This window comes from Trichosurus vulpecula, chromosome 3 (genome assembly GCF_011100635.1).
Source record: "Trichosurus vulpecula isolate mTriVul1 chromosome 3, mTriVul1.pri, whole genome shotgun sequence".
NCBI classification, from domain to species: Eukaryota; Metazoa; Chordata; class Mammalia; order Diprotodontia; family Phalangeridae; genus Trichosurus; species Trichosurus vulpecula.
The window spans coordinates 200,409,390-200,432,657 of record NC_050575.1 but is presented as its reverse complement, the minus strand read 5'-3'; the positions used below and the strand labels follow the sequence as shown (position 1 = coordinate 200,432,657).

The following is a 23,268-nucleotide window of genomic DNA, read 5'->3' as shown; positions in this document are numbered from 1 at the left end:
CTAGGTTCAATTTGAAAAATGTTCCTTATTCCACAATATTTCCTCTCCTAGCTTGCCACAGTTGCTAAAATTTGACTGTTACAGGCTTGTGCCTTAGAGATTAAAACATTGTGACTCCAAAAATCCCCTATTAGGGGGAAGAACTAAACCCTGTTTGCCTCAGTTTCCTCATCTATAAAATGAGCTGGAGAAGGAAATGGCAAACTGTTCTAGAATCTTTGTCAAGAAAACCCCAAATGGGGTCACAAAGGGTCAGATATAATTGAAAGTGAATGAACAACAATAATCGTCTTCCCTGTTATTCTTGGATCCCCAGAGTTTAGTTCTTGGCATATAGTTAGTACTTAAATACTAATTGATTTACTGAATGACTGAGGGTTGATTAACTGTCTTCTCCCTTTTTTCCATTTTAGCTGGAACGAGATGCCTATGTACAAGCTCTTGCTCGTTTCTCCCTGTTGACTGCTAGCTCCAGTATTACAGAGATGAAACAGAAGAACATTGATACCATAAAGACACTTATTACAGTGGCTCATACTGATGGCAACTACCTTGGAAACTCCTGGCATGAGGTAGATCTCTCCAAATCCCTTTAGCATTATAGGACACCTCTTGACATTTCCCTGTATTTAAGTAGCCTAAAACTATTTTTGGTCTATTCTGTTTTCTTGAGAATATTGTGTGTCTGCCTTCATGCCTATACTTTTAAAAAGTAGCATTTCCCAAATTAATTTGATCACAGGGCACTCACAAGCTTAAAATATATTAGCACAAACCAGAAAATGCTAGTGCAGGTGACTTGGGAATATGGAAAGGAGTATTGGGGAAATTTGGCACAAAAGAGAGGAAATTGAGTCTGTTTTCTTATTTGAAAAATCAACAAATAAGCATTTTAATACATATTTAGTATTTAATGTTTTAGGGGAATAAATAGTACTAGTGTAAATTTTCTCGTGGAACCCATATTCACATCAGGCAGAGCACTTTCGGGAAATGCTACTTTAAAAATTGTTTCTAAAGTTGTTTTTCATTTGCAGTGGCCAAAGGCTGCCAAAGGTAGAAGTCTCTTGTGAAGTCTTGGGTGGCTTGAGTGTCAGTGCCCTCCTCAGAACTCTTCCTTTAGGGAGTGAACTGGAAACCTACATGCTGATCTTTCAGAGTCACAGGCCTGTGACCTTGTGGGTAGTGGTGTGGAGGGTGTCTGATAGTTTTCATATGGAAAGTGGTTGCAGATCGCTAACTTATTGCATGAACTTGTTTAATCATTTCAGTCGTGTCCCTCTTTGGGACCCTATTTGAGGTTTTCTTGGCCAAGATACTGGAGTGGTTTGCCATTTCCGTCTCCAGCTCATTTTACAGATGAGATAACTGAGGCAAACAGAGTTAAGTGATTTGCCCAGGGTCACCCTGCTAGGAAGTGAATGAGGCCATATGTGAACTCAAGAAGAGGAGTCTTGCTGACTCCAAGTCTGGTACTCTATCCACTGAACCACCTAGCATGGCCTAACTACTTTTAAAGTTGTCCTCTCTATGAACTCCCTGATGGCTCTCTATTGTCTGGGAACGACAGAGCCTGTTCCAAAGCCCCACTGGCATAGGAACTAAAGGGAGGTGTCCTTTTCTGTGCTAATTGTAATTACATGATACCTAGGTTATCATTTGGGTGAGAGAGTTGAAAGAGCTCTAGGAGTTAAGCTGCCCAGGCTTGAGGGCCAGTCACTTACTAGCTCTAGGAAACTTTGGACAAGTCTCTGAACCTTCCTGGGGTTTAGTTCCTTCATCTGTAAAATAGAGATAATAAAAATTTGTGCTACCTCTCTCAAGATTATTTTAAAGTTCACCTGATAGGATATATTTCATTGCCTTACAACTAAATGTGCTATGTAAACGTAAGCCTCTATTATTGCCGGTATTAATAATAGCTCCACGCTGTCCTCCAGGATTAGAGCACAGAGCTTGGCACATAACAGGCACAAAGTAAACATTTGTTGCACAGTGCTTTAGGGTTAATGTAACTGTTATTCGTATATTTAGAACAGGAAACTGAGGCACAGAGAACTTGGGATTTGCCCATAGCTACACAGCCAGTTAAGTGCTGGAGATAGAGTTCAAATGCAGGCTTCAACTCCTGGTGCAGCCCTCTTGACCCCACTCCATGGTGGCCTCACCATTCTTATACCATTGTTTTGATAGCCATCTTCAAAATCATTCTGTTCTTTAGGTAAAATGATTTATTTCTGTCCTAAAAGGGGAATTATAAAATGTTTTAAAGATTTTAATGAAGAATAAAAGGACTTTATTTCAAACTTTTGACCTTGTGATTCTTATTCTCCTCTGTATCCTTGTTTTGGGTAGATCTTGAAATGTATCAGCCAACTGGAGCTTGCCCAGCTGATAGGAACTGGGGTGAAGACTCGATACTTGTCTGGATCTGGACGTGAAAGAGAAAGTAGCCTAAAGGGCTACACATCAGCTGGAGAAGAGTTCATGGGCCTGGGATTAGGTAACATGAATGAGCCTGACAACTTGTGGATATACATTTGCAACCAAACCAAGACAAAACATTTATCATTTGCTCAGTGCTGTCATGATTTGTTCCTCATGTGAAATCTACCTTTTATGTTTATTAATAGAAAAAAAAGTACTGCGTCAGCTTCACAATTGACTGAGCGAATGCTTATCTTTTATAAATCATCAGGCTAAGTTATTTTATTCTGTATGCTAAATTGGGAAAAGCTGTATTTTCTTCATGCCCAAATGGGTGGCATTGAGTATTGGAAACACTTAATTTTTACCTCAGGAGACCCATACGTGTCAGGTTTTATGATAATGGTTCATGTTTATTGATACTTTGATTTAGGGGATTCTTAACTGTCATTTGTCTTATCCTTTAGTAATTTATAGGTGTGTGTTGGTTAAGTCCAATAATCTTTTTAATGATTGGCATTTAGTACTACTGAAATTAGAGTAGAGAGGAAGGAGATTGGCTTTCCTTTGTAAAATAGAGGTACTTCTTCTTAGAATGGGAAGATAGGAGGTCCTAAATGGTAACCAGCATTGTTCAGCGTAATCATTACACATTCCCTCTACTTTTTCATGAGTCAGACATAATCAGGAATATGAGAGTGAGGTGGGCTTGTCATGTAGTGAGAATGAAGAATCACAGATAAACTTGTGTGCTGCACTGCCGTCTCTTAATCCTTAATGACATGACTTGCAGCATACCTGAAAGACCCTCTGGAGGAATTAGAATCATTGAATGGAGTAAACTAGAATCAAATAGCATGAAAAGAGGTGCAAGGACAGTGTTCAGGAGAATCCATCACCAGCGATGATCCCCAAATTGATGTTAGCACATATTTTACTAGTCTGTTTGTGTTTGGGACAACAGGGGTACTCTTTTCTAAAGATTTATGTATTTTGAAGTAAAGGGATAGGGACTAGACCTATACTTTCATTGGTAAAAGGAATTCCCTGGAATGGAAACTCCATCTACCAAGGCAGGTTGGCACCTTCTCTGAAACTTCTAGTTTTAGGGAGTTATCTAGAGCACTGAGTAACTAAGTGAACTGCCCTGGCTTACAAAGCTAGCATGTATCAGAGGTAGGACTTAAACTCAGATTTTCTGGGCTCTGAGGCAATCTCTTTATCCACTATTCAGTGCTGCCTCTCTTGCATTAATGCAATCTTGAATTAAAACAACAATTAATTTAATTTTAAAATTCTCAACATTGCCTTTGAAATGCATTGATTTGGGGGGAGGGGGAGGTTGCATTTTTTTTTTTTAGATGACCAAATGATATTTTTCTCTGGTCGATATTCATATAAGTTTATATTCTCTTAGCACAGAATCATGAAGATAGTAACTTATCTCACATAGAATTTATATGTGTGTGTGTGTGTGTGTGTGTGTATGTGTGTGTGTGTATGTGTATGTAAATGTATATGTCATGTTTCAGGTAACCTAGTTGGTGGTGGAGTGGATAAAAGGCAGATGGCCAGCATTCAGGAATCAGTTGGTGAGACAAGCTCTCAGAGTGTTGTCGTGGCTGTGGACAGGTAATGGTTTTGTCTTCTGATGAGGCTTAAAAGAGAGTTTAGGATAATTTTTATGTACATCCCCAATGGGAGGATATTCCAGAGGCACTTTTGGGAAAGAGTTCCAAGTAGCCGCTGCTAATCAGGAAGTTATAATTATATAATCCCGTAGATGATCCCTAAATTCTTTATTTGCCCTTGAAATATATTTATTTTTTAAAAGTTGATTTAATAGTAATAGCTTCTGCCATTTATAGAGTGTTTTAGGGTTTGTAAAATGCTTCTCATACAGTATTTCATTCGACCTTCATGATAACTTTGTAAACTAGAGGCTATAGGTATATTGCCCCCTTCTTACAGATGAGGAATCTGATCTTTAGAGAAATTTAATGACTTGCCCATCTTCACAAAGTAAGTGTCACAGGCAGGATTCAAACTCAGTTCTGTCCAGACTTCAAATCCAACACTCTTTCCACTATCCCACATTGCCTCTGCTAAGCTATATTTCATAGCTACTATTAAAACTAGCTCACATTCCCTTAGCATAAACACATACTAACAACTCATTCCTGTGGCCCTTTTCAGTTTACAGTTTACAGAGCATTCCCTCCCAGTAGTTTTGCATGTGAGAAAACTGAAGCTCAGGCAAGTAAAATGATTTGCCTTGTGGTCCCAGAGCTATCTAGGGTCACAGCTCAGACTTATGCGCAGGTCTTCTGCCTCCCAAGGCCAGTATTCTTTCTGCTGTGACATCCTGAACATACGATGTCATCTCCAAAAGAGCCACTTAGAAGTCATCCAGTCCAGCCTCATAAGAATCCTGCTTCACAGAGCACCCAGGCAATCTCTTTAGACTTGATAGAGAGAGGCACCTAAGGCTTAACTGAATACTCAGGAGGTGACAGTGTCAAAAATAATAGTTTCTCACTCTTTCTCCCCAATTATAAATATTTATATTGCAAACTATAGCTGTCCCTCAGCTCAATTCTTTATTTTGGTCAACTCTACCGGTTTAGAAAATTTCACACTGAAATCCTTGAAAAATTAGAAATGATTATATCCCTTTGCAAACTTGCATGACCTGTCATTATTTTAAGGGTCTGCAATCAACAATAAATGGTCCTGTTACTGTCTGTGTGACGCTGTCCAGGTTATAGGTTAGAAACCCTTAGTTGCCTCATCTGTCAAATAAGGGTTTTTGATTAGATCAAAAGGTTTTTAACATGGGGACAGATTTCAATGAATCCATGAACTTTGATGAAAAAAAAACTGCATCTTTATTTTTTATTATTATTATTTTTATTAAGCTCCTTTGTTTTCTTTTGGAATCATACATATACATACATATGTGAATGAATTTAAAATATTATTCTGAGAAGGAGCCCATATTGCCAAAAGGTGACACAAAAAAGGGTTAAGAACCCATGAACTAAATGAACTCTGAGGTCCCTTCTCATAGCTAATTCTATGACCTGATAATTTGGATAATTTGACTTACAGGATCATAGGATTTAGAGCTAAAAAGACCTTTAGAGGTTCTTTAGTCTAATCTCATCATTTTACAGATAGGGAAACAGACTTGTAAGGGATAAGTGACTACCCACGTTCTTAAAGGTAATAAGTGACAGAACTAGGATTTGAACCCAAGCCCTCTGACTCCAAATCCAGCCTTTTTTCCACTATTCTCAAGAATTGGTATGAAGCAGACAGATAAATCTGAAATACTATACTGGTATTTACCATTTGTGTAAATTTCCCAGTGTGTACATGTGGATTCCATATTCACTTTCATTGACTTTTTCTTCGATTATCTTTTATTTTCTTTGATTGTCTTCTTCATGGCACTTATCCACTATTCAATAATTCTATATTGAGTGCCAAAGGCTAATTAATATTAATTATGAGGTACCTTTTGAAACTCCTCTTCTTTTATATTTTATTCTGTTTGTTTTCAACATATCATCATGCTCAATGTTACCATTTATTCTTCAATCTTCTACAGTTTCCATTTTCCCCTTTCAATTATAGGCAAGGGAGATTGGAAAGCTATCCTTTCATACTTTGGCTGCCTTTTCTCCTCTTTTCATAAGTAGCTAGCCATTTTTTGCTTATAAGCGTACCTTCATCCAACTGATTTTAATCATCTTTCTGTTTTATATCTATGGTGCATTATGATTTATTGTTATAGTAGTTACAAAATTGAAATGCTCTAAGTCCATTCATCCCAAATTCTTAATTTTAAAAATTACTTAAGTTATAAAAAAATAAAATTTTACTTTATGTTAAATTGGCTCCACAGAATATTTACTGGATCTACTAGACTGGATGGAAATGCAATAGGTATGTATATTTAACTTCCTAGGAGACTTACAAGTGCTTCTAATTTGAAAGCAGCTAAAAAGTGCTAACTTGGTTATTTGTTTCTGGATAATCTTTGCCTGTAGTTGACTTTGTCCGCTGGCTATGCGCTGTTTCCATGGATGAGCTGGCTTCACCTCATCATCCACGCATGTTCAGCTTGCAGAAAATTGTGGAAATTTCGTACTATAATATGAATAGAATTAGGCTGCAGTGGTCACGGATATGGCAAGTGATTGGAGACCATTTTAATAAGGTAAGTTTTCAAAACTGAAAATAATCCTATGTTTTGAATACCATTCAAAAATTATTTAGCATCAGGCTTATCTTTTTGCTACCTTGATTCCGTACTTTTGTTCAGTTATTCCCTAACAGGTTTCTAGTACTAACACCCCATTTGATTAAATAACTTTGTCTCAAGTGAATTGAAACTCTAACTGTATCAAAAATATTATGAGAGGGCAGCTAGGTGGCGCAGTGAGTAGAGCACAGGCCCTGGAGTCAGGAGGACCTGAGTTCAGATCCGGCCTCAGACCCTGGACACACTAGCTGTGTGAGCTTGGGCAAGTCAATTGCCCTGCCTTCCCCCCTCCAAAAAAAAATATTATGAGAAACTCTTCTTTATCTGGAATCTAAACAACCAGAAAGTTCCCATAACCAGTTTCGATATAAATACGTGTGTTTTTATGTGTATGTGTGATATATTAATTTTGGGAGGACAGCAGATCCAGAGCTACCATTTTATGTCTAGGGAATTCTTGCATGGAAACTGCCTCCTCTGAGCAGATTAGCAGTTCATCTGTTACTTAGCTTAGAAAGTTACTTAAGGCCCTGAGAGGTTAGATTATCTGCCCATGGTTATAAAGTCAGTTTGTGTTTAGAATAAGATTGGAACCCAGATCTTCCTCCCTTCAAGACTGGTCTTCTATTTATAATGCTATGCTACTTCTCTTTTAGTATATATTATATATTTATGTTTATAGTAATGACTGAACCTGTAGGACTACCAGTTTTTCCTAGTAACCCTGATTTTGAAGCCATAGACATCTTTGATTCCCCTTGATGTCCCATGGTGTTTTCATCTAGTCAACTAAATCCCATCACTTCTACCTTTGTTAAATATATGTACTACTCCCACCTTCTTCTAAGCTCTTCTTTTCTCAGATGAATGCAATAAGATTGCAATAAGATATCTGGTCTTCCTGCCTCCAGGTCATCCCGGAGCTATCACCAGTCTAATTTGTTAGAATTCTCCTTTAAAACTTCTGTCTTGGTTTCATTTGTTGATGATCTTATGATCTTATGATGACTTGATGATCTTATAGAATCATAGTATCTAAGAATATCAATCCTGAACAGAAATCCCCTCAACAATGTCCTTGACATTTCAAACCTCTGCTTGAAAACCTCCATTGATTAGGAAACCCATTCCCCACAAAAGCAGTGCAGTCTATTTTTTGGACAACTTTTATTGTTGAGAAGGGTTTCCTTATGTCTCCCTTCAATCTGCTCCTCTTTGACTTCCCTCTGTTGCTTCTAGGTTTGCCCCTGGTACTAAGCAACTAATTAGTCAATTATCAAGCATTTATTCAGTGCTGACTATGTGTGAGGTGGTAAATTAAGCACTGGAGATACAAGTGAAAAGTGAAAGTCTGCCCTCAAGGAGCTCACATTCTAATAAGCAACAACATGCACACATATGAGGATATATAAAACACTTAGGTGTTATAACTCTAGTTTCAGGACTTCTTCCATTGTGCTACCCAGATCCTTGGAAACACTGCTGGAGAGGCAGATGAAGAGAAAGTTTTAAGACCCTGGCTCCGAGATGAAGAAGCAATAGGGATGGGCAGCTATCTCTCTGTATAGGAAATGTGTAGAGTGAGATTTCCCAGGGATCTACATTAAGGTAGCTGTGGAAGAAATAGTTAACATGTTGAATCAAAAAGGATTCAGAGCTATCTCAGTTGGCTAGATAAGTAGGCCAACACAATACTGTATTTACTCCGATTCATCTGTGATCCGATTATTGCTGGAGTCCTTTCCAAGACTAAAATTATAGTTCATCCATACTTCCCTCTCCTGGGTCAATCTTGTCCACATTCCTGTAAGTTTAATATAGTAGGACCACCTGGTATAATGCGGGGCATAGAGGACTTTGCTGTTTTCCCTTGACATTGCAAGGTTGCCAGTATATCACATCAGCATGTCACACAGGCTGTCCATCAGTCATCCCTTCTTCTTTTTTCTAGGTCTTTGTTATATGTTATAATCTGCTCTTACCTGCCATTTGTCTCTCAGTTGTTCTCTGAATAATAATCATTTTTAATTCTCCAGAGATAAGATTTAATAGGAATGAATGTGAAGTCTTACACCTAGATTAAAAAAATCTCTTCTCAGCCATAAGGTGGGGGAGACATGACTCAAATTAATTCCTGTGAAACAAGTTTTGGGGATTTTAATGAACCAAACATGCATGTTAGGATTACTATAAGTAAACTTTTATTGGAGATAGCTATTGTGTTTTCTATATCTGAGATTTGGGACTTGAAATTCAATTCATTGTCGCTATCATTGTTATTATGTTTGTTATTAACGGTGCTTGTCACTTCAAATTTTCTGATCCTCTCCCATAATCATGTCAAGAACTTAGAGGAGCATAGCCCTAGAGCTATAAGAGACCTCAGAGCCCATTTCCATCATTTTATAGAGGAGGAAACTGAAGCCCAGGGGTTTATGTGACATGCTTAAGGTCACACAGGTAGTAGTAAACATCAGAGTTGAGATTTAAACCCATATTCTTTGACTCCAAAGCCAGTACTTTTTCCATTGTAGCACACTGCTTTGGCACCTAAAAAAAATGTTTTTTTAAAAACATCTAAGAGAACATCTTCCTCCAGAATCATTTTGTTGCAGTAAGACCTATAAATAAAAGGGAAAGCCTTCTTTCTCTGTAGTGAAAGAGCGATAGCAGGGCCTGGAGGCCCAGTGGTTGAGATTAGTGAGGTCACACAAACCCAGATACCAAAAGGTGTGTTAGTCAATCCTTGAGGGAAATCAGCCTCTCAGTCTGTATAATAAACTGATGTCTGCAGTGGCCTTGGTGTAGAAGTAGCAAAATAATGGATGAAATAACCTTTCCCCAAAAAGGCTCAACTAAGTGAATCAGATTTCAAAGTTTTGGAAGAGGTGAATTAATCATAAAGTAGAAGAAGCATGAAGCATGTGTGTAAGCTTTGGGGGGCAAGAAGACAGATTTAAATACTTAATGAGGCAACTGACCTGAGATTCTGAAAAAGCTAACACATCAACAGCAAGCTCCTGCACACAGAGAAAATATTCCTATAATGAGACTGGCATCCAAGGAACAGAGATGCAAACAGTTACTGCTCAAGTCCTGTACCTCAAGCAAACCTGACAGCTTTGAGTTGCCTTGAGTCCAGTAATGGTGGGTAAACTGGAATAGACTAAAGACAAACTAGAACAAGCCCCAAATGAACTGAATACTTGGAACTGTATGCTTGAGAGCCAAATAGGGAGAAAGTTAATAGTGAAGAGTTGCATATTTGTTGAGTAGAATCAAGAGCTTGAAAGACAACTGGCCCAGATACGTATGGCACAACTTGAAGCAGAGTTGGCTTCACCAAAGAAACACAGTGCAGGAAATAAGAGCAGTTATGGAAAGGGCTTACTTTTGAAAAGTATTTTCCTTTATATTAGCTTTATAAAACTTCTGAGCTCATATGTGATAGGTCAGATTATACTGTAGGATTACTCTCTATAAATACTAGTTGGAACTGAAAATGAAACATTTTAAGGGATTGGGAAGGGGGCGGTAGCCAACAAAAAGACATTTAAAGTGTAGATTTTTTTGCTTAGTGTTCTGGATTGGAAAGAGGTGGTTCTTTTACTCAAGAACACAAAGGCCATTCTTTGTAGTCTTTAAAAAAATCATTAAACTTATGCATATGTATATTAAGTGCTTCAGTGAGAATGTTCATAAGCTGGTCAGTGTTTTCCTATGTGCACCCTGACCTATATGAGAACATTTAGTTAGCTCTGCTTATTGGCCTGAAAATAAATGGATAGTTTTAAATCTTTTGTTAAAGCCAGCCTTTCCATTTGGGTGTTTGAAATGGTTTTCTATATAAGTATATATAGATAAACCATTTATACTTTTAAAAACATCTTTTTTATTTTTAAAGTATAATTGCAACCAGTCTGTGTTTTCCCCTTTTCTCTAGTAGCTATGGATTTAATACAGATATGGTGGGAGGGAGATTTTTTGGGGGGGAAATATCTGAAAACTGATTCTTCAGGCTTGAATTCATGTTCGAAGTATGTGTAAACTTAATTGGAACAAAGATCAGTTATTCAAATATCCTCCCAAAAATAAACACTTAGGAGGCAAAGTGGATAGAGTGTTAGACTAGGAGTCAAAAACTGAATTCATTTCCTGCCTCCAGCACTTACTAGCTAAGTGGATGAACCGTGGACAGGTCACTTTGTCTTTCCCAGCCTGTTTCCTCAGCTGTAAAAATGGGGATGATTGTAGTACCTCCCTCCCTGGGGTTGTTGTGAGTTTCAAATGAGATTACATCTCTAAATCACTTTGCAAACTTTAAAGTGCTATGTCAATGCTACTTATTAATTGAAATTATTATTAATTGAAAAACATCTAAGAGCATGAGCAATAATTATTTTACACAGTTATTCAGTTGACTGATTTTAACTAATTTTTGCTGGTTTTCTGTAATGGATGAAAATACACACCATATGATCTCCATGACAGAACGTGTTGACTGTCGATCTGTTCATTTTCAATTGCAACCTTTTCTCGTCATAGAACAATAAGGTGTTGGTGCTTTGCACTTAATCTTTGAAACTATCCTCACCACTTCTTCCCTTAAAAGTTTATCTCATTGGTTAAAGGATGTGATCAAACATTTCTCAAAAAAAGAACTGCAAATCATTAAGGAAAAAAATCTCCAAACCACTAATAATAAGATAATGCCATTCAAAAACAGCTCTGAGGTTCTACCTCATATCTGCAGATATGCCAAGAAAATTGGAATTAATCAGTGTTGGAAAACAAAACACTAATGTGTGGGTATAACTGAGAACCAGCTTAGTCATGTTGAAAAATTTGGTATTGTGGGGAAGAGGTTACTAAAAAGTGTCCGTATTCTTTGACCCAGAGATTCCACTGCTAGGCATATACGTCAAGGAAATCAATGATAAAACAGCTCCATGTATCCCAGAATATTTATAGCAGCATTTTTGTCATTAGCAAAAACCTGGAAACAAAGTACATGCTTACTGATTAAGAGATGGCTAACCAAGTTGTAGTATATGAACATAACGGATTATTGTTGTTCTGTAAGAAACAAATGTGTTGAATGCAAAAAAGCATAGAATGACATGAACTGACCTAAAGTAAATCAGTTAATTAACAAGCATTTATTAAGCACTTACTATGTGATAGGCACTGTGCTAAGCAGTGGCAATATAAAAAAAAGTTGACGTAACCAAGAAAACAGTATTCACAGTGGCTCTGCATGTGTATGGAAAGAACAACCAAAAAACCCCTGAATGTTGTGAAATTACAGAAGACAACCTTGTCCCCATAGAGGAGCTATCAGAAGACAACTCCTTTATTTGCAGAGAGAGACCCTGTGGCTGTGGCGCACTGCATGTAATATCAGACTCCTCTTCCATGTTGAAGAGTTTTGCTGAACTTGTCTGTTCTATTCTTTGAAATAAAGAATAACTCTATGGGAGGGTAATATAAGAACAAGTGCTAGCTATAAAAATGTATTTTAAAAAGTCTTTACCCATAATTTCTTGTAACTGGCAACTGTGAAACCATAAATCATTCATTTTTTCTTTTCTTGCCTCAGAGGTTCTTTTCAAGTGTATTCTTGTATTTGTTTAGTTCAGGTCTCCAAGTCTCTGTTGTCTCTGTAGCATTTTCTTTGAGTTTAATCAGTTTCTGTAGATAGTCAGTCTAGTCTGTGTTCATCCCTGTGGTCCTTAACATCAATCTTGAAAGACAGACGAGAATATAGTAATCAGTCTCGTTATGCCTGTCTTCCTGATTTTGAACTCTAGCTCCACCTAATCAGTGCCATTAAGCAAAATGCTGTGGAAAACTTGGTTGCTGCCTTTGTTTTTCCTGTAAGTTTGTGGAAACCACTCTGTGTACTTTGTAAATTAGAGCAGGCCAGATCTTGCCTAATGTCACACAAGTTCTGCTGTAACTTCACTTCCCATATTATTGGTGATCTATGATATTGATAAGATTGCTTTTATAGAATTAACTATGACATTGTAGTCTTGTAACATTGTTATACTCAGTATTTTATTTTTGATGAATTAATTAATGACATTAAATATTTTGCCTGTCTCTACCTTTTTAAGCCCCATTTGCAGTAATAATCCACATTTTTTTGGATATTTTAGCACCAGATTTACATTATTAGAGGTAGCTATGTGGTACAATAGATAGAATGTTAGACTCAGGAAGATCTGAGTTTGAATCCTACCTCAAACACTTACTAGCTGTGTGACCATGTCACTTAAATTTCTCTCATTCTCAATTTCATCATCTGTAAAGTAGAGATAATAATAGTACCTACCATAAGTTGTTGAGAAGATCAATTGAGATGATTTATGATTTAAAATTACTATATAAATACTAATTATTATCTTTATTATTATGTATATCGTTACATGTTTCACCACAGTTAAATTTCTGTAGCATACATTTTCATGCTTTAATATGATCTGGGAAAATGTAACTGACCTGTGAGCTCAAACCCCAAAATTAATTGAGCTATGGTCAAAATAAATGTCTTAACAGTATAAAAAGCAAAACATGTTGTGTGTATTGTATTTCTTTGAGTTTCTGGTGCTCAGTTCTGTATTGTGCCTGTTACTTGGGCAAATTTGGAAAAATAATCTTTAAATCAGGGACCTCTTTGAGCACAAAGGACAATTTGATTCTTAAATTTAGACCTAAAGATTCTTAAACTTCCAGAGCTAGAAAGATCCTTAGGGAAGTTTCGTATAAATGTTAGGTGATATTTTTACTCTTGTAAGCTTCATATGTTTTCCCACACTTTGTCTCTTCATTATTAGGTTGGATGTAACCCCAATGAAGATGTGGCCATTTTCGCTGTCGATTCACTGAGGCAGCTGTCCATGAAGTTTCTTGAGAAGGGAGAGTTAGCCAATTTCCGATTCCAGAAGGATTTTCTGAGGCCCTTTGAACATATTATGAAGAAAAACAGGTGTGTGATTCCTTCCCACCACAAACCACTTCAACCAAACCACAGTGTTTTGATTGTTAGACTGGAATGAAATATAAAAGATTATCGTGTCCATTCCCCTCATTTCACAGAAAAGAAAACTGAGGCCCAGAGATGGGACATGACTTACTGAAGATTATTTCATGTGATAGTGGCAGAGCTGGGACTGCCAGGTCTACTGAATCCACTATGCCACCCTTCTCCTAAGCTGACCCCTCTTCTGCCATGGAATGGATTGTGACCCTAAGCATATAAAATTTAGATAGAGTCCCTACTCACTAATTGATTCTATTCCAGTGGCAAGGAAATGCCATAGACAGACATTAATTTTCTATTAATCATTGATTATCAATGAAAATACCTAGGTCATTGTGAATCAAAGACAGCATCCAATAGCTTCCCATCCTGCCAGACAATCCTTGCACCCCCAGCCCCTTCTCAGTTGCTCTAAAGATGAACTATAACGAAAACAAGGAAGACTGACTCCTGATGAATGTGTTCAGAGGCCAACTTATCAAAGCAGGTCCTTTAAAAGTCACATAAACCCCATTAGTGTCAGTAGTCCAGTTGACTATAATTAGATATCAGCACACATGCTTTGGGACTTCAGGTCACCTCATTTGGGGTAGACCTGGGGTGATTTTTTGGAGCTTTGGCATAATTAGTTTCCAGAAATTTTCTAAATGCTTCCTTTGTAGATATTTAAAATTTAAATGTAAATTTTAAAAAATGCCACTTGTGGGTACTAAAGGAGATAAGAAATTTAGCTAAGATACGGCACTTGCTTTTATGAAGGTTATAGTCTATGAGGGAAATGGACATAAACTGACTAGGTAACATTAGAATTGGGGTTTAAAAGACAGATGGCAAATTCAACAGGTGAAGATGGAAAGATTCTAGGCATAGGGAACAGAGAAGGAGGATAGTTCCTATTTCAGGGAGTGATAAGAATAAAGAGTAGTCTGATGGGGCTTCATAGTGAAGTACATGGAGAGAAATAAAGGTAGGATGTGTTTATTGGGCCTTAATGACTTTAAGGTAACTGTAAAGAATATTAATTATAAGTTAGTAGGTATGTTAAACTCTCTTTCCTGTATACTGAAGAACAGATGATATGGCTATCCCTTTTTCTTAAGATCACCCACCATTCGAGACATGGTTATCCGCTGCATAACTCAGATGGTAAACTCCCAAGCTGCTAACATTCGCTCAGGTTGGAAGAATATCTTTGCCGTATTCCACCAGGCAGCTTCTGATCATGATGGGAATATTGTGGAACTGGCGTTCCAAACAACAGGCCATATAGTCAGTAAGTAGTAATTAAATTTCACAGAGATAACATCTTACATTTTATGTAATGTTTTCACAAAAAGCCCTCACTGTGTAAAATTTTTGCTCATAGAAATCAGTCTGAGGAAGTTAGAGTAAAATTACAGAGGACGATTTCAGTTCTTAAGGTGTGCTTATTCTTTAGATGATTTTATCTCAAAAGTTGGGACCTTTTTTTTGTTTTTATTTTCAAGGAAAAGTGAAAAACAACACATCAGGAGAAATCAGGAGACCTGTTTTCAAATCCTGACTCTCACATTTGTTACCTGTGTGACTCAGTTATTTAATCTCTCTGTGTCTCAATTTCTTTCATCTGTAAAATGGGGTAATAATACTTAGTATACCTTAATAATACCTTAGTTGAGTAGTTGTGAGGAAAACATTCTGTAAACCCAAAAGCTCTATAAAAATGTAATTTTTTGAGATATGTAAAAGTAGAAGTTGGCCTTCTGCCCAATATTCCAGACTTCTATTGTTGGATTTTAAAGAGTATTTATTTAACATATTACCTTTGGCTAAGTTTTATAGATGAAAAAAATGAGGCCAAATGAGCAGGTGACCTATCTACTCAAAGTCACATAATTAAACCTGACTCCTATTCAGGCACTTTTCCCACAACAACATAATTCAATACGGTTTAACAAGTGTTAGGAGCCATTGTTTGTGCCAGCAAAAGAATAGGACACTGAGGGCCAGTTTGGACACAGGCCAGTTTGCTGTGCTCTGGTGCCACTGAGAACAGAATTGTATCCATGCCCTCCCCCCTCTTTCTTCTCCTCATCTTTTCACTTAACCCCTTGCTCCTTTGGTCTCTTCCCCTTCTTCAGCAGCCCAGCCCAGAGCCCACCATACTGGCTGGTGGCTCCAGGACACACATAATGGACTGTGGGGGGATGGAGAGGCTATTTAGCTTGCTCTCTGCCCAAAGTATAAAGGACTTGAGGGAGAATTGACATCTGGTGTCCAGATTTTTATGGGAGTTGGGGGTTGGGAGAGAGAGGAGGAGGAGGAGAAACAGGAGGAAGAGTGCTTCGAAAATCTGGCATAGCTTGTTAAAGTGATGACTATGGAGGCTGAGGGGACTTGTGTTTTGTATCCTATTTAAGCAGAAGTTGATTTCTTTTAATTTCTTGTCATTAGTAAGGAGATTTTTATTCTATCATTTATAGCTGTCATTGCATTCAGACCTCCTTGCCTGAGTCACCGGACGGCCCAAAATTGTGCCTGACCTTGCAAGAGTGTCAGCCATCTTAACTTTAAAAGATTTCTCTTAGAACATGTGCCATTTGGAAGATTTAAGAAACAAGGCACTTCCTTATCTTCCTCTGACATAGCAAATTTGGGACTCTTGTCTCTATTTTACAGATGGGAAAAATAGACATTTTTACATCATTTACCTACAAAAACGACATCATTTACTTTCAGTCCAATCTAATAAACATTTTTACATGCCTACGATGTGTCAGGCACTGTGCTGAATGCTGGGAATACAGTGAATAAAAAGAAAGCTAGTTCTTGCTCTCCAGGAGCTTACAGTGTAACAGGGAAGACAACACACAAAAGGAGGCAGGAAAGTGGAGGTGGGGAAGGGAACAGGGACACCAGGGAGTAACTCATTCTGTGGACAAGGTAGTGCAGCAGGACTAGTTTTAGAAGAGCTCATATTTTTCCTCATTCTGTTTGGAAAAATACAAACTCTTTCATTCAGAAGTTCTTTACCATCTGGCCACAGCCTGTCTTTCCACTGATTCCATAAAATCTCCTACTTGCTGCTGTTCCCCACTCATGGCTTCTACTTGCTCTTTTTTCCAACTCTTGCACAAGCTGTTCCAAAGCCCAGAATGCTCTTCCTTCTCACCTCATGGAGACCCCAGATGTCTTCAGACTTCACTTGCTGTCACATCCTTACAGAAGTCCCTTGATGCGCCCAATTTTTGGTGCCTTGGCAAATCACTTTGTATTTACTTTGTATATATGCTGGATTTAATTATCTTTGGACATACTATGTCTCCCTAGTGATAATGTAAGCTTTTTGAGTCTTGCTTTTGTATTTGTATCCCAGCTGCCTAGCATGGTGCTCACTACTCTGTAGTGGGTGCTCAGAGCTTTGCTTGATTGATTGATCTAGGAAGGGCTTTACATCATGAAGCATTATCCTACCTACCTGTCACTGTATAGTTCTCTAAAGTGAAGGTGCTTAGGCATATTATGTCTGTTTTTAGAGTTAAGGAAACTGAGACTCAGAGAAAGCAAATGATTCATAATTATAGTAACTGACATTTATATGTTTTAAAGTTTGCAAAACACTTAAATACAGTATCTCATTTGAACCTCACAACAAGAGTGTGAGGTAGGTTTTATAGGCATTATCCACATTTTACAGATGAACTTCCAACAAGCTAACTGTGCAGAGTTAACGGTCTTACTCACGCTTATAACAGCTAGTGAGTATGGATGTGCTAGTAGTATGCTGTGTTATATTGGCAAGGGCCCTGGCTTTGGAGTCAGAAGACCTGGGTATGAATCCCAACTCTGTCACTTAATACCTGCATGACCTTGGGTAAATTGCTTCCTTTCCCTAGGCCCCAGTTTCTGTTTCTGTAAGGTGAAGAGGATTAGACTCTAAATGTTATAAGTAACAGACCCAGGACCCCCAACTCAGTTCTAAATGGAAGCCATGGTTACTTTCCACTAAATTATACTGTGAAACAATTTCATTTAGATATTCAATTCTCTAATTATATAGTTCATCAAAAAAAATTTAAAAAATTATATAGTTCATCAACTTCCTATATTCTCAACTGGCATAACTTAATGTTAATGTTCTAATTGGTATTGTTATGAACCTAAACTATTTGTGCCTTTATGATATTCTTTGAAGTAATTTGAACCAATTTACACTGAGGCGTATTTATTATATTATTCGGGAATAACTTTATAATGAAAACTTTTGTCCTAGAAAAAAATCATTGACACGTTTCTCTTAGGTTTAGTCATACTTTTACTGTCTTATCCACCTAACAAACACTTTTAAATGACACAATTTATGTTTCTGCAGCAACTATCTTTCAGCACCATTTCCCTGCTGCAATAGATTCCTTTCAAGATGCTGTGAAGTGCTTATCTGAGTTTGCTTGCAATGCTTCTTTTCCTGACACCAGCATGGAAGCAATTCGACTGATCCGCTACTGTGGGAAATACGTTTCTGAAAGGCCTAGGGTAGGTTCACTTTCCCTTAGTTGATGAGTGGTTGGGGAGGAAAATGATTACTGTCAACTGCTGTCCATGTTATATTTTGGATCTGCTTTTACTTTGATCTACGTATTTGTTTTGAAATAAATACTGCAGGTAGATATTAGAGTATTTCACTTCATTTAAAAATAAGCCACCTTTTTAGGAAGTGACAAAGCATTAAATGTGACAGAAGAAAGACTAAGTTAAATCATAGCAGTAATAACTCTAAAAATGCCTACTTTTTATTAACATTGAAGATTTCTTCTCTGATTAATTAGATTGCAAATTATGAATTGTAAAATGCTCCCTCAGCAGGTCAGCCCCTTCTCTGAAGCTTAGAGTCTTAGAGAGTTGCCTAAGGCAGGGCGAAGTGTGACTTGTACAGGAGCACATGACCATCTTGTGTCAGAGAGAGAAGGAAAGCCTTACTCATTTTATACAATAATGTGCAAATTCAATTAAAAATATATATTAAGCTCTACTAGCCTAGACGCTGGGGATAAAAAAAGGAAAATGACAGTATCCTTGTCCTCAAGCTGCTAACGCTACTAATGGGTAATTAGACAGGTAAGCCAATAACTTTAATAAAAGACTAAATATGATAAAGTACAAGGGAGCAATCCAAATGAAATGCTAAAAAAAATCTTTTAAGGAAGAGATTACTTTCAGAACTACGGAAATATAATCTACTTCATGGAGAAAAGGGACATCTGAATTGAGCCTTGAAGAAAAGGAAGGATTTCAGTAGGTGAGGCAGTTAAGAGATATGGATCATGGAGCATGGGGAAGAGATCAGGGAGCCATTTCTATGTCAAGTCACTTAATTTCTGTGGGCTTCAGTTTCCTCACCTATAAAATGAGGCTTTTGAATTAGATTATTTTTGCAGCTCCTTCCCAGCTCTAACAGTATATAAATCTGTTACTATTTTAGTTTATCTTTTTTTAAAACATGATTTAGAAAAAATAAAATTTTAAAAAACATTTTTATTAAAATCATTTGTTTTTATATCACTTAAATTTCCTCATGTATACTTCCTTTTTCCTCCCTGCATCTTTCAAAGATCCATCTCTTATAACAAAGAATTTTAAGTAGAGAAGAAAAAATTCAGCCAAAATAATCAATACATCAAAAAAAAAATGGTTACACACTCATGGAACACCTTCCCATATACTTCTGCAAAGCAGTGAGGAATCTATAATCTTAAATAGGAACAAATCAGTAATGCCATTATTACCATTTTTAAAAAATTTGGAAGTTATTAGTGTAGAGGCGATAGTTTTAGTCAAAGAATCATTCATAGATTTAGAGCTGGAAAATACCTTAGAGATTATTAAATCCATCTCCCTCATTTTAGACATAAGGAACTAAAGCCAAGAAAGGTTAAGTAAATTAAATTTGCCTATGGTCACACAGCTAGTAAATGTATGAGGCAGAATTAGGACTCAGATCTTTCTGACTTTTAAGTACAGCAGTTTATCCATTATGACATGTTTCCTCTCATGGCAATGAATACAGTATCCTAGGGGTAGGATGAGAAGAGGGCTGATGACAGAACATTGAAGACCACTCACCTTTAGAGGTAACAAGATGAGGAGACAGTGAAGGAAAGAGGCTGTTAAAAGAAAAGAATCCCACATTTTGTTAAAGTAAGCTCATAGGGCCCTTTCCTGCAGGAAGCTTTTCCTGATTTTCTTGGTTATTAAGGCTTTCTCCTGCCTCAAATTATTTTATATATACTTGGGTATTTACATGTTGTATTCTCATCCCTCCTCCCTCCAATATAATATAAACTGTTCTTCATTTTGTCCTTATGTCCTCAGTGCCTAGCACTACTCCTCTCACTTAGTTGGCACTTAATAAACATTTGTTGGATTAGATTGGTATATCTGATGCCAAGGGAAGAGAGAATGATTATTCCCAGGGAGGGAATACCCAATAGTGTCAAATACTGTAGAGTGTCAAGAAGAAGAAAAGATGAAAAAAGACTATTGAATTTATTAGGGGGTCAGCAAGGACTTTTAAGAGAATAATTTCAGCAAAGTGATGAGAACAAAAATTAGATTGCAAGGGCTTGGGGAAAGACTGGATGATGAGGAAATAGGAATTAGACATTGACTTTTTTCAAGTTAGGCCTTGAAGGGGAAGAAAGCGAGATGGAGGTAATGAGGTAGTAGAAGCAGTAGAGTAATGAAAGGCTTTAGTATTAAGGAAACTTGATTTTATTTGTAATCAGACAGGAAGATGGTAGTGGTGGAGAAATTGGTCTTTCCACTAGAGGGAGGAAACAGATTGACTTCTAGACGAGACCAAAAGGTTTGCTTTGCAGGGCACAGATAGAGAAGAGGTAAATGATGCCTGAGTGAGAGAGATGAACTGGAGGAGGGGTTTGAGGGATCAATCAGTGGTCAAGATGAGGGCAAAGAATAAGGTTAATGTGAGTGAGAGCAGAGGACTAGTGGATAAGTTAAGGTGAGAGATTAGGATTTCTCACTCAAGCCTCTTAGAAGTGTTACAATTTGAGGACATAGTGAGGTGTAAGTTTGTCCGTAACTGCATGTAACTAAAGTGGTTGGAGAAAGAAGGCTCTTGTTGTTTCGTATTTGAGAGAGCTGCATTCTTGAAAGCCATGAGCACTTGAACTGTCCAGTCAAGTATTCCAAGATGCTTTGACCTCTAACAGTGTTTCTGAATATATGAGAATTCCTGATTTTCCAACTTTGACCCCTCAAAGGACTTTCATGATCTGCTCCCATTCCCAGGTTTCCCACTGCATTTTAAAAATTAGCCCATAGGAATTGACTGATTTGACATAAACACCAAATGGTGGGTGGGCAGTGGTCCATATATTTGTTATGTGTGGAAAGAGGACCCCTGGGCCAGAAGAAGGTAGACTGAATTACTAGGTGTTTGAAGGGAGAAACCCATATACTGGTACTACTACTTTTTCATCGTGCTTTTACTTATATGCTAGGTCTTAATTTCTTAGGTTTGATTTTTATTATAGGTGCTTCAAGAATACACAAGTGATGATATGAATGTAGCTCCTGGAGACAGAGTCTGGGTTCGAGGCTGGTTCCCTATCCTGTTTGAACTCTCTTGCATCATTAATAGGTGCAAGTTAGATGTTCGGACAAGGTAATTATATGAAAGGTGCATTCCATTGCTGCATTCTGTTAGTTGAAATTATATTGTTGTCAATTGCTGAAGCTGACAGGTTTTCCCTTTTTCACACTGCCGTCTACTTTTTATCTTTGCTCTCTGTAGAGGACTCACAGTAATGTTTGAGATAATGAAGAGCTATGGTCACACTTTTGAAAAGCATTGGTGGCAGGATCTATTCAGAATTGTGTTTAGAATTTTTGACAATATGAAACTCCCTGAGCAGCAGTCAGAGGTAAGTTGAATACTTAAAGAACTTTTTCTTTGAATTTTATCTACTTACTGCTTCATCTCCTATCTTAATACTTGAACTATTTTTTAAATAATTTATTTATTTTTAGTTTTTAACATTCACTTCCATAAGATTTTGAGTTTTATATTTTCTCTTCCTCCCCAAGACAGCGTGCAATCTGATATAGGCTCTACTTATACATTCATATTAAATATTTTTTCACATTAGTCATGATGTAAATAAGAATTAGAACTAATGGGAGGAACCATGAGAAAGAAGAAACAAAACAAGAAAAGAAAAGGAGAGCAAATAGTATGCTTCCATCTGCACTCAGACTCCAAAGTTCTTTGTCTGATGTGGACGGCATTTTCCATCATGAGTCTTTTGGAGTTGTCTTAGATCCTTGCATTGCTGAGAAGAGCCAAGTCTGTCAAAGTCAGTCATCACACAACGTGGCTGTTACTGTGTACAATGTTCTCCTGGTTCCATTCACTTTACTCTGCATCAGTTCATATAAATCTTTCCATGTTTTCTGAAGTCCACCTGTTCATCATTTTTTATAGCACAATAGTATTCCATGACATTCATATACCACAACTTGTTCAGCCATTCCCCAGTTGATGGCTATGCCCTCAATTTCCCATTCTTTGCAACCACAAAAAGAGCTGCTATAAATATTTTTGTATTTGTGGGTCTTTTTCCCATTTTTATGATCTCTTTGGGATACAGACCTAGAAGTGGTATTACTGGGTCAAAGGGTATGCAGTTTTGTAGCCCTTGAGCATAGTTCCAAATTGCTCACCAGAATGGTTGGATCAGTTCACAACTCCACCAGCAATGCATTAGTGTTCCAATTTTCCCACATATTCTCTAACATTTATCATTTTCCTGTTTTGTCATATTAGCCAATCTGATAGGTGTCATGTGGTACCTCAGAGTTGTTTTGATTTGCATTTCTCTAATCAATAGTGATTTAGAGCATTTTTTCATATGACTATGGATAGCTTTAATTTCTTCCTCTGAAAACTGCCAGTTTATACCCTTTGACCATTTATCAATTGGGAAATGACTTGTATTCTTATAAATTCGACTCAGTTCTCTATATATTTTAGAAATGAGGCCTTTGTCAGAGATACTGGCTGTAAAAATTGTTTCCCAGCTTTCTGCTTCCCTTTGAATCTTGGTTACATTGGCTTTGTTTATGGAAAAACTTTTCAATTTAATGTGATCAAAATCATCCATTTTGCATTTCATAATGTTCTCTATCTTTTGTTTGGTCATAAATTCTTCCCTTCTCCACAGATCTGACAGGTAAACTATTCCTTGCTCTCTTAGTTTGTTTATAGTATCAGCCTTTATATCTAAATCACGTACCCATTTTGACTTTATCTTGGTATAGGGTGTAAGATGTTGGTCTATGCCTAGTTTCTGCCATACTATTTTCCAGTTCTCCCAGAAGTTTTTGTTAAAATAAGTTCTTATCCCAGAAGCTGGAGTCTTTGGATTTATCAAATAGTAGATTACTGTAGTCATTGGCTATTGTGTCTTACATACCTAACCTATTCCACCGATCTACCACTCTTATTTCTTAATCAGTACCAAGTAGT

General features: G+C 37.2%; 1 protein-coding gene across 1 annotated transcript in view; it reads left to right on the top strand.

Annotated features, from left to right (window-relative positions):
• Positions 1-23,268, top strand: part of ARFGEF2 (ADP ribosylation factor guanine nucleotide exchange factor 2) — a 112,864-nt gene that overhangs the window by 75,080 nt on the left and 14,516 nt on the right. Inside the window, exons 21-30 of the mRNA XM_036752533.1 lie at positions 414-572; positions 2,356-2,503; positions 3,960-4,059; positions 6,338-6,378; positions 6,483-6,652; positions 13,537-13,688; positions 14,843-15,015; positions 18,094-18,254; positions 21,275-21,405; positions 21,535-21,664. Of these exons, the coding sequence (XP_036608428.1) occupies positions 414-572; positions 2,356-2,503; positions 3,960-4,059; positions 6,338-6,378; positions 6,483-6,652; positions 13,537-13,688; positions 14,843-15,015; positions 18,094-18,254; positions 21,275-21,405; positions 21,535-21,664 (1,365 nt within the window). The remainder of the gene's footprint in view (positions 1-413; positions 573-2,355; positions 2,504-3,959; positions 4,060-6,337; positions 6,379-6,482; positions 6,653-13,536; positions 13,689-14,842; positions 15,016-18,093; positions 18,255-21,274; positions 21,406-21,534; positions 21,665-23,268) is intronic.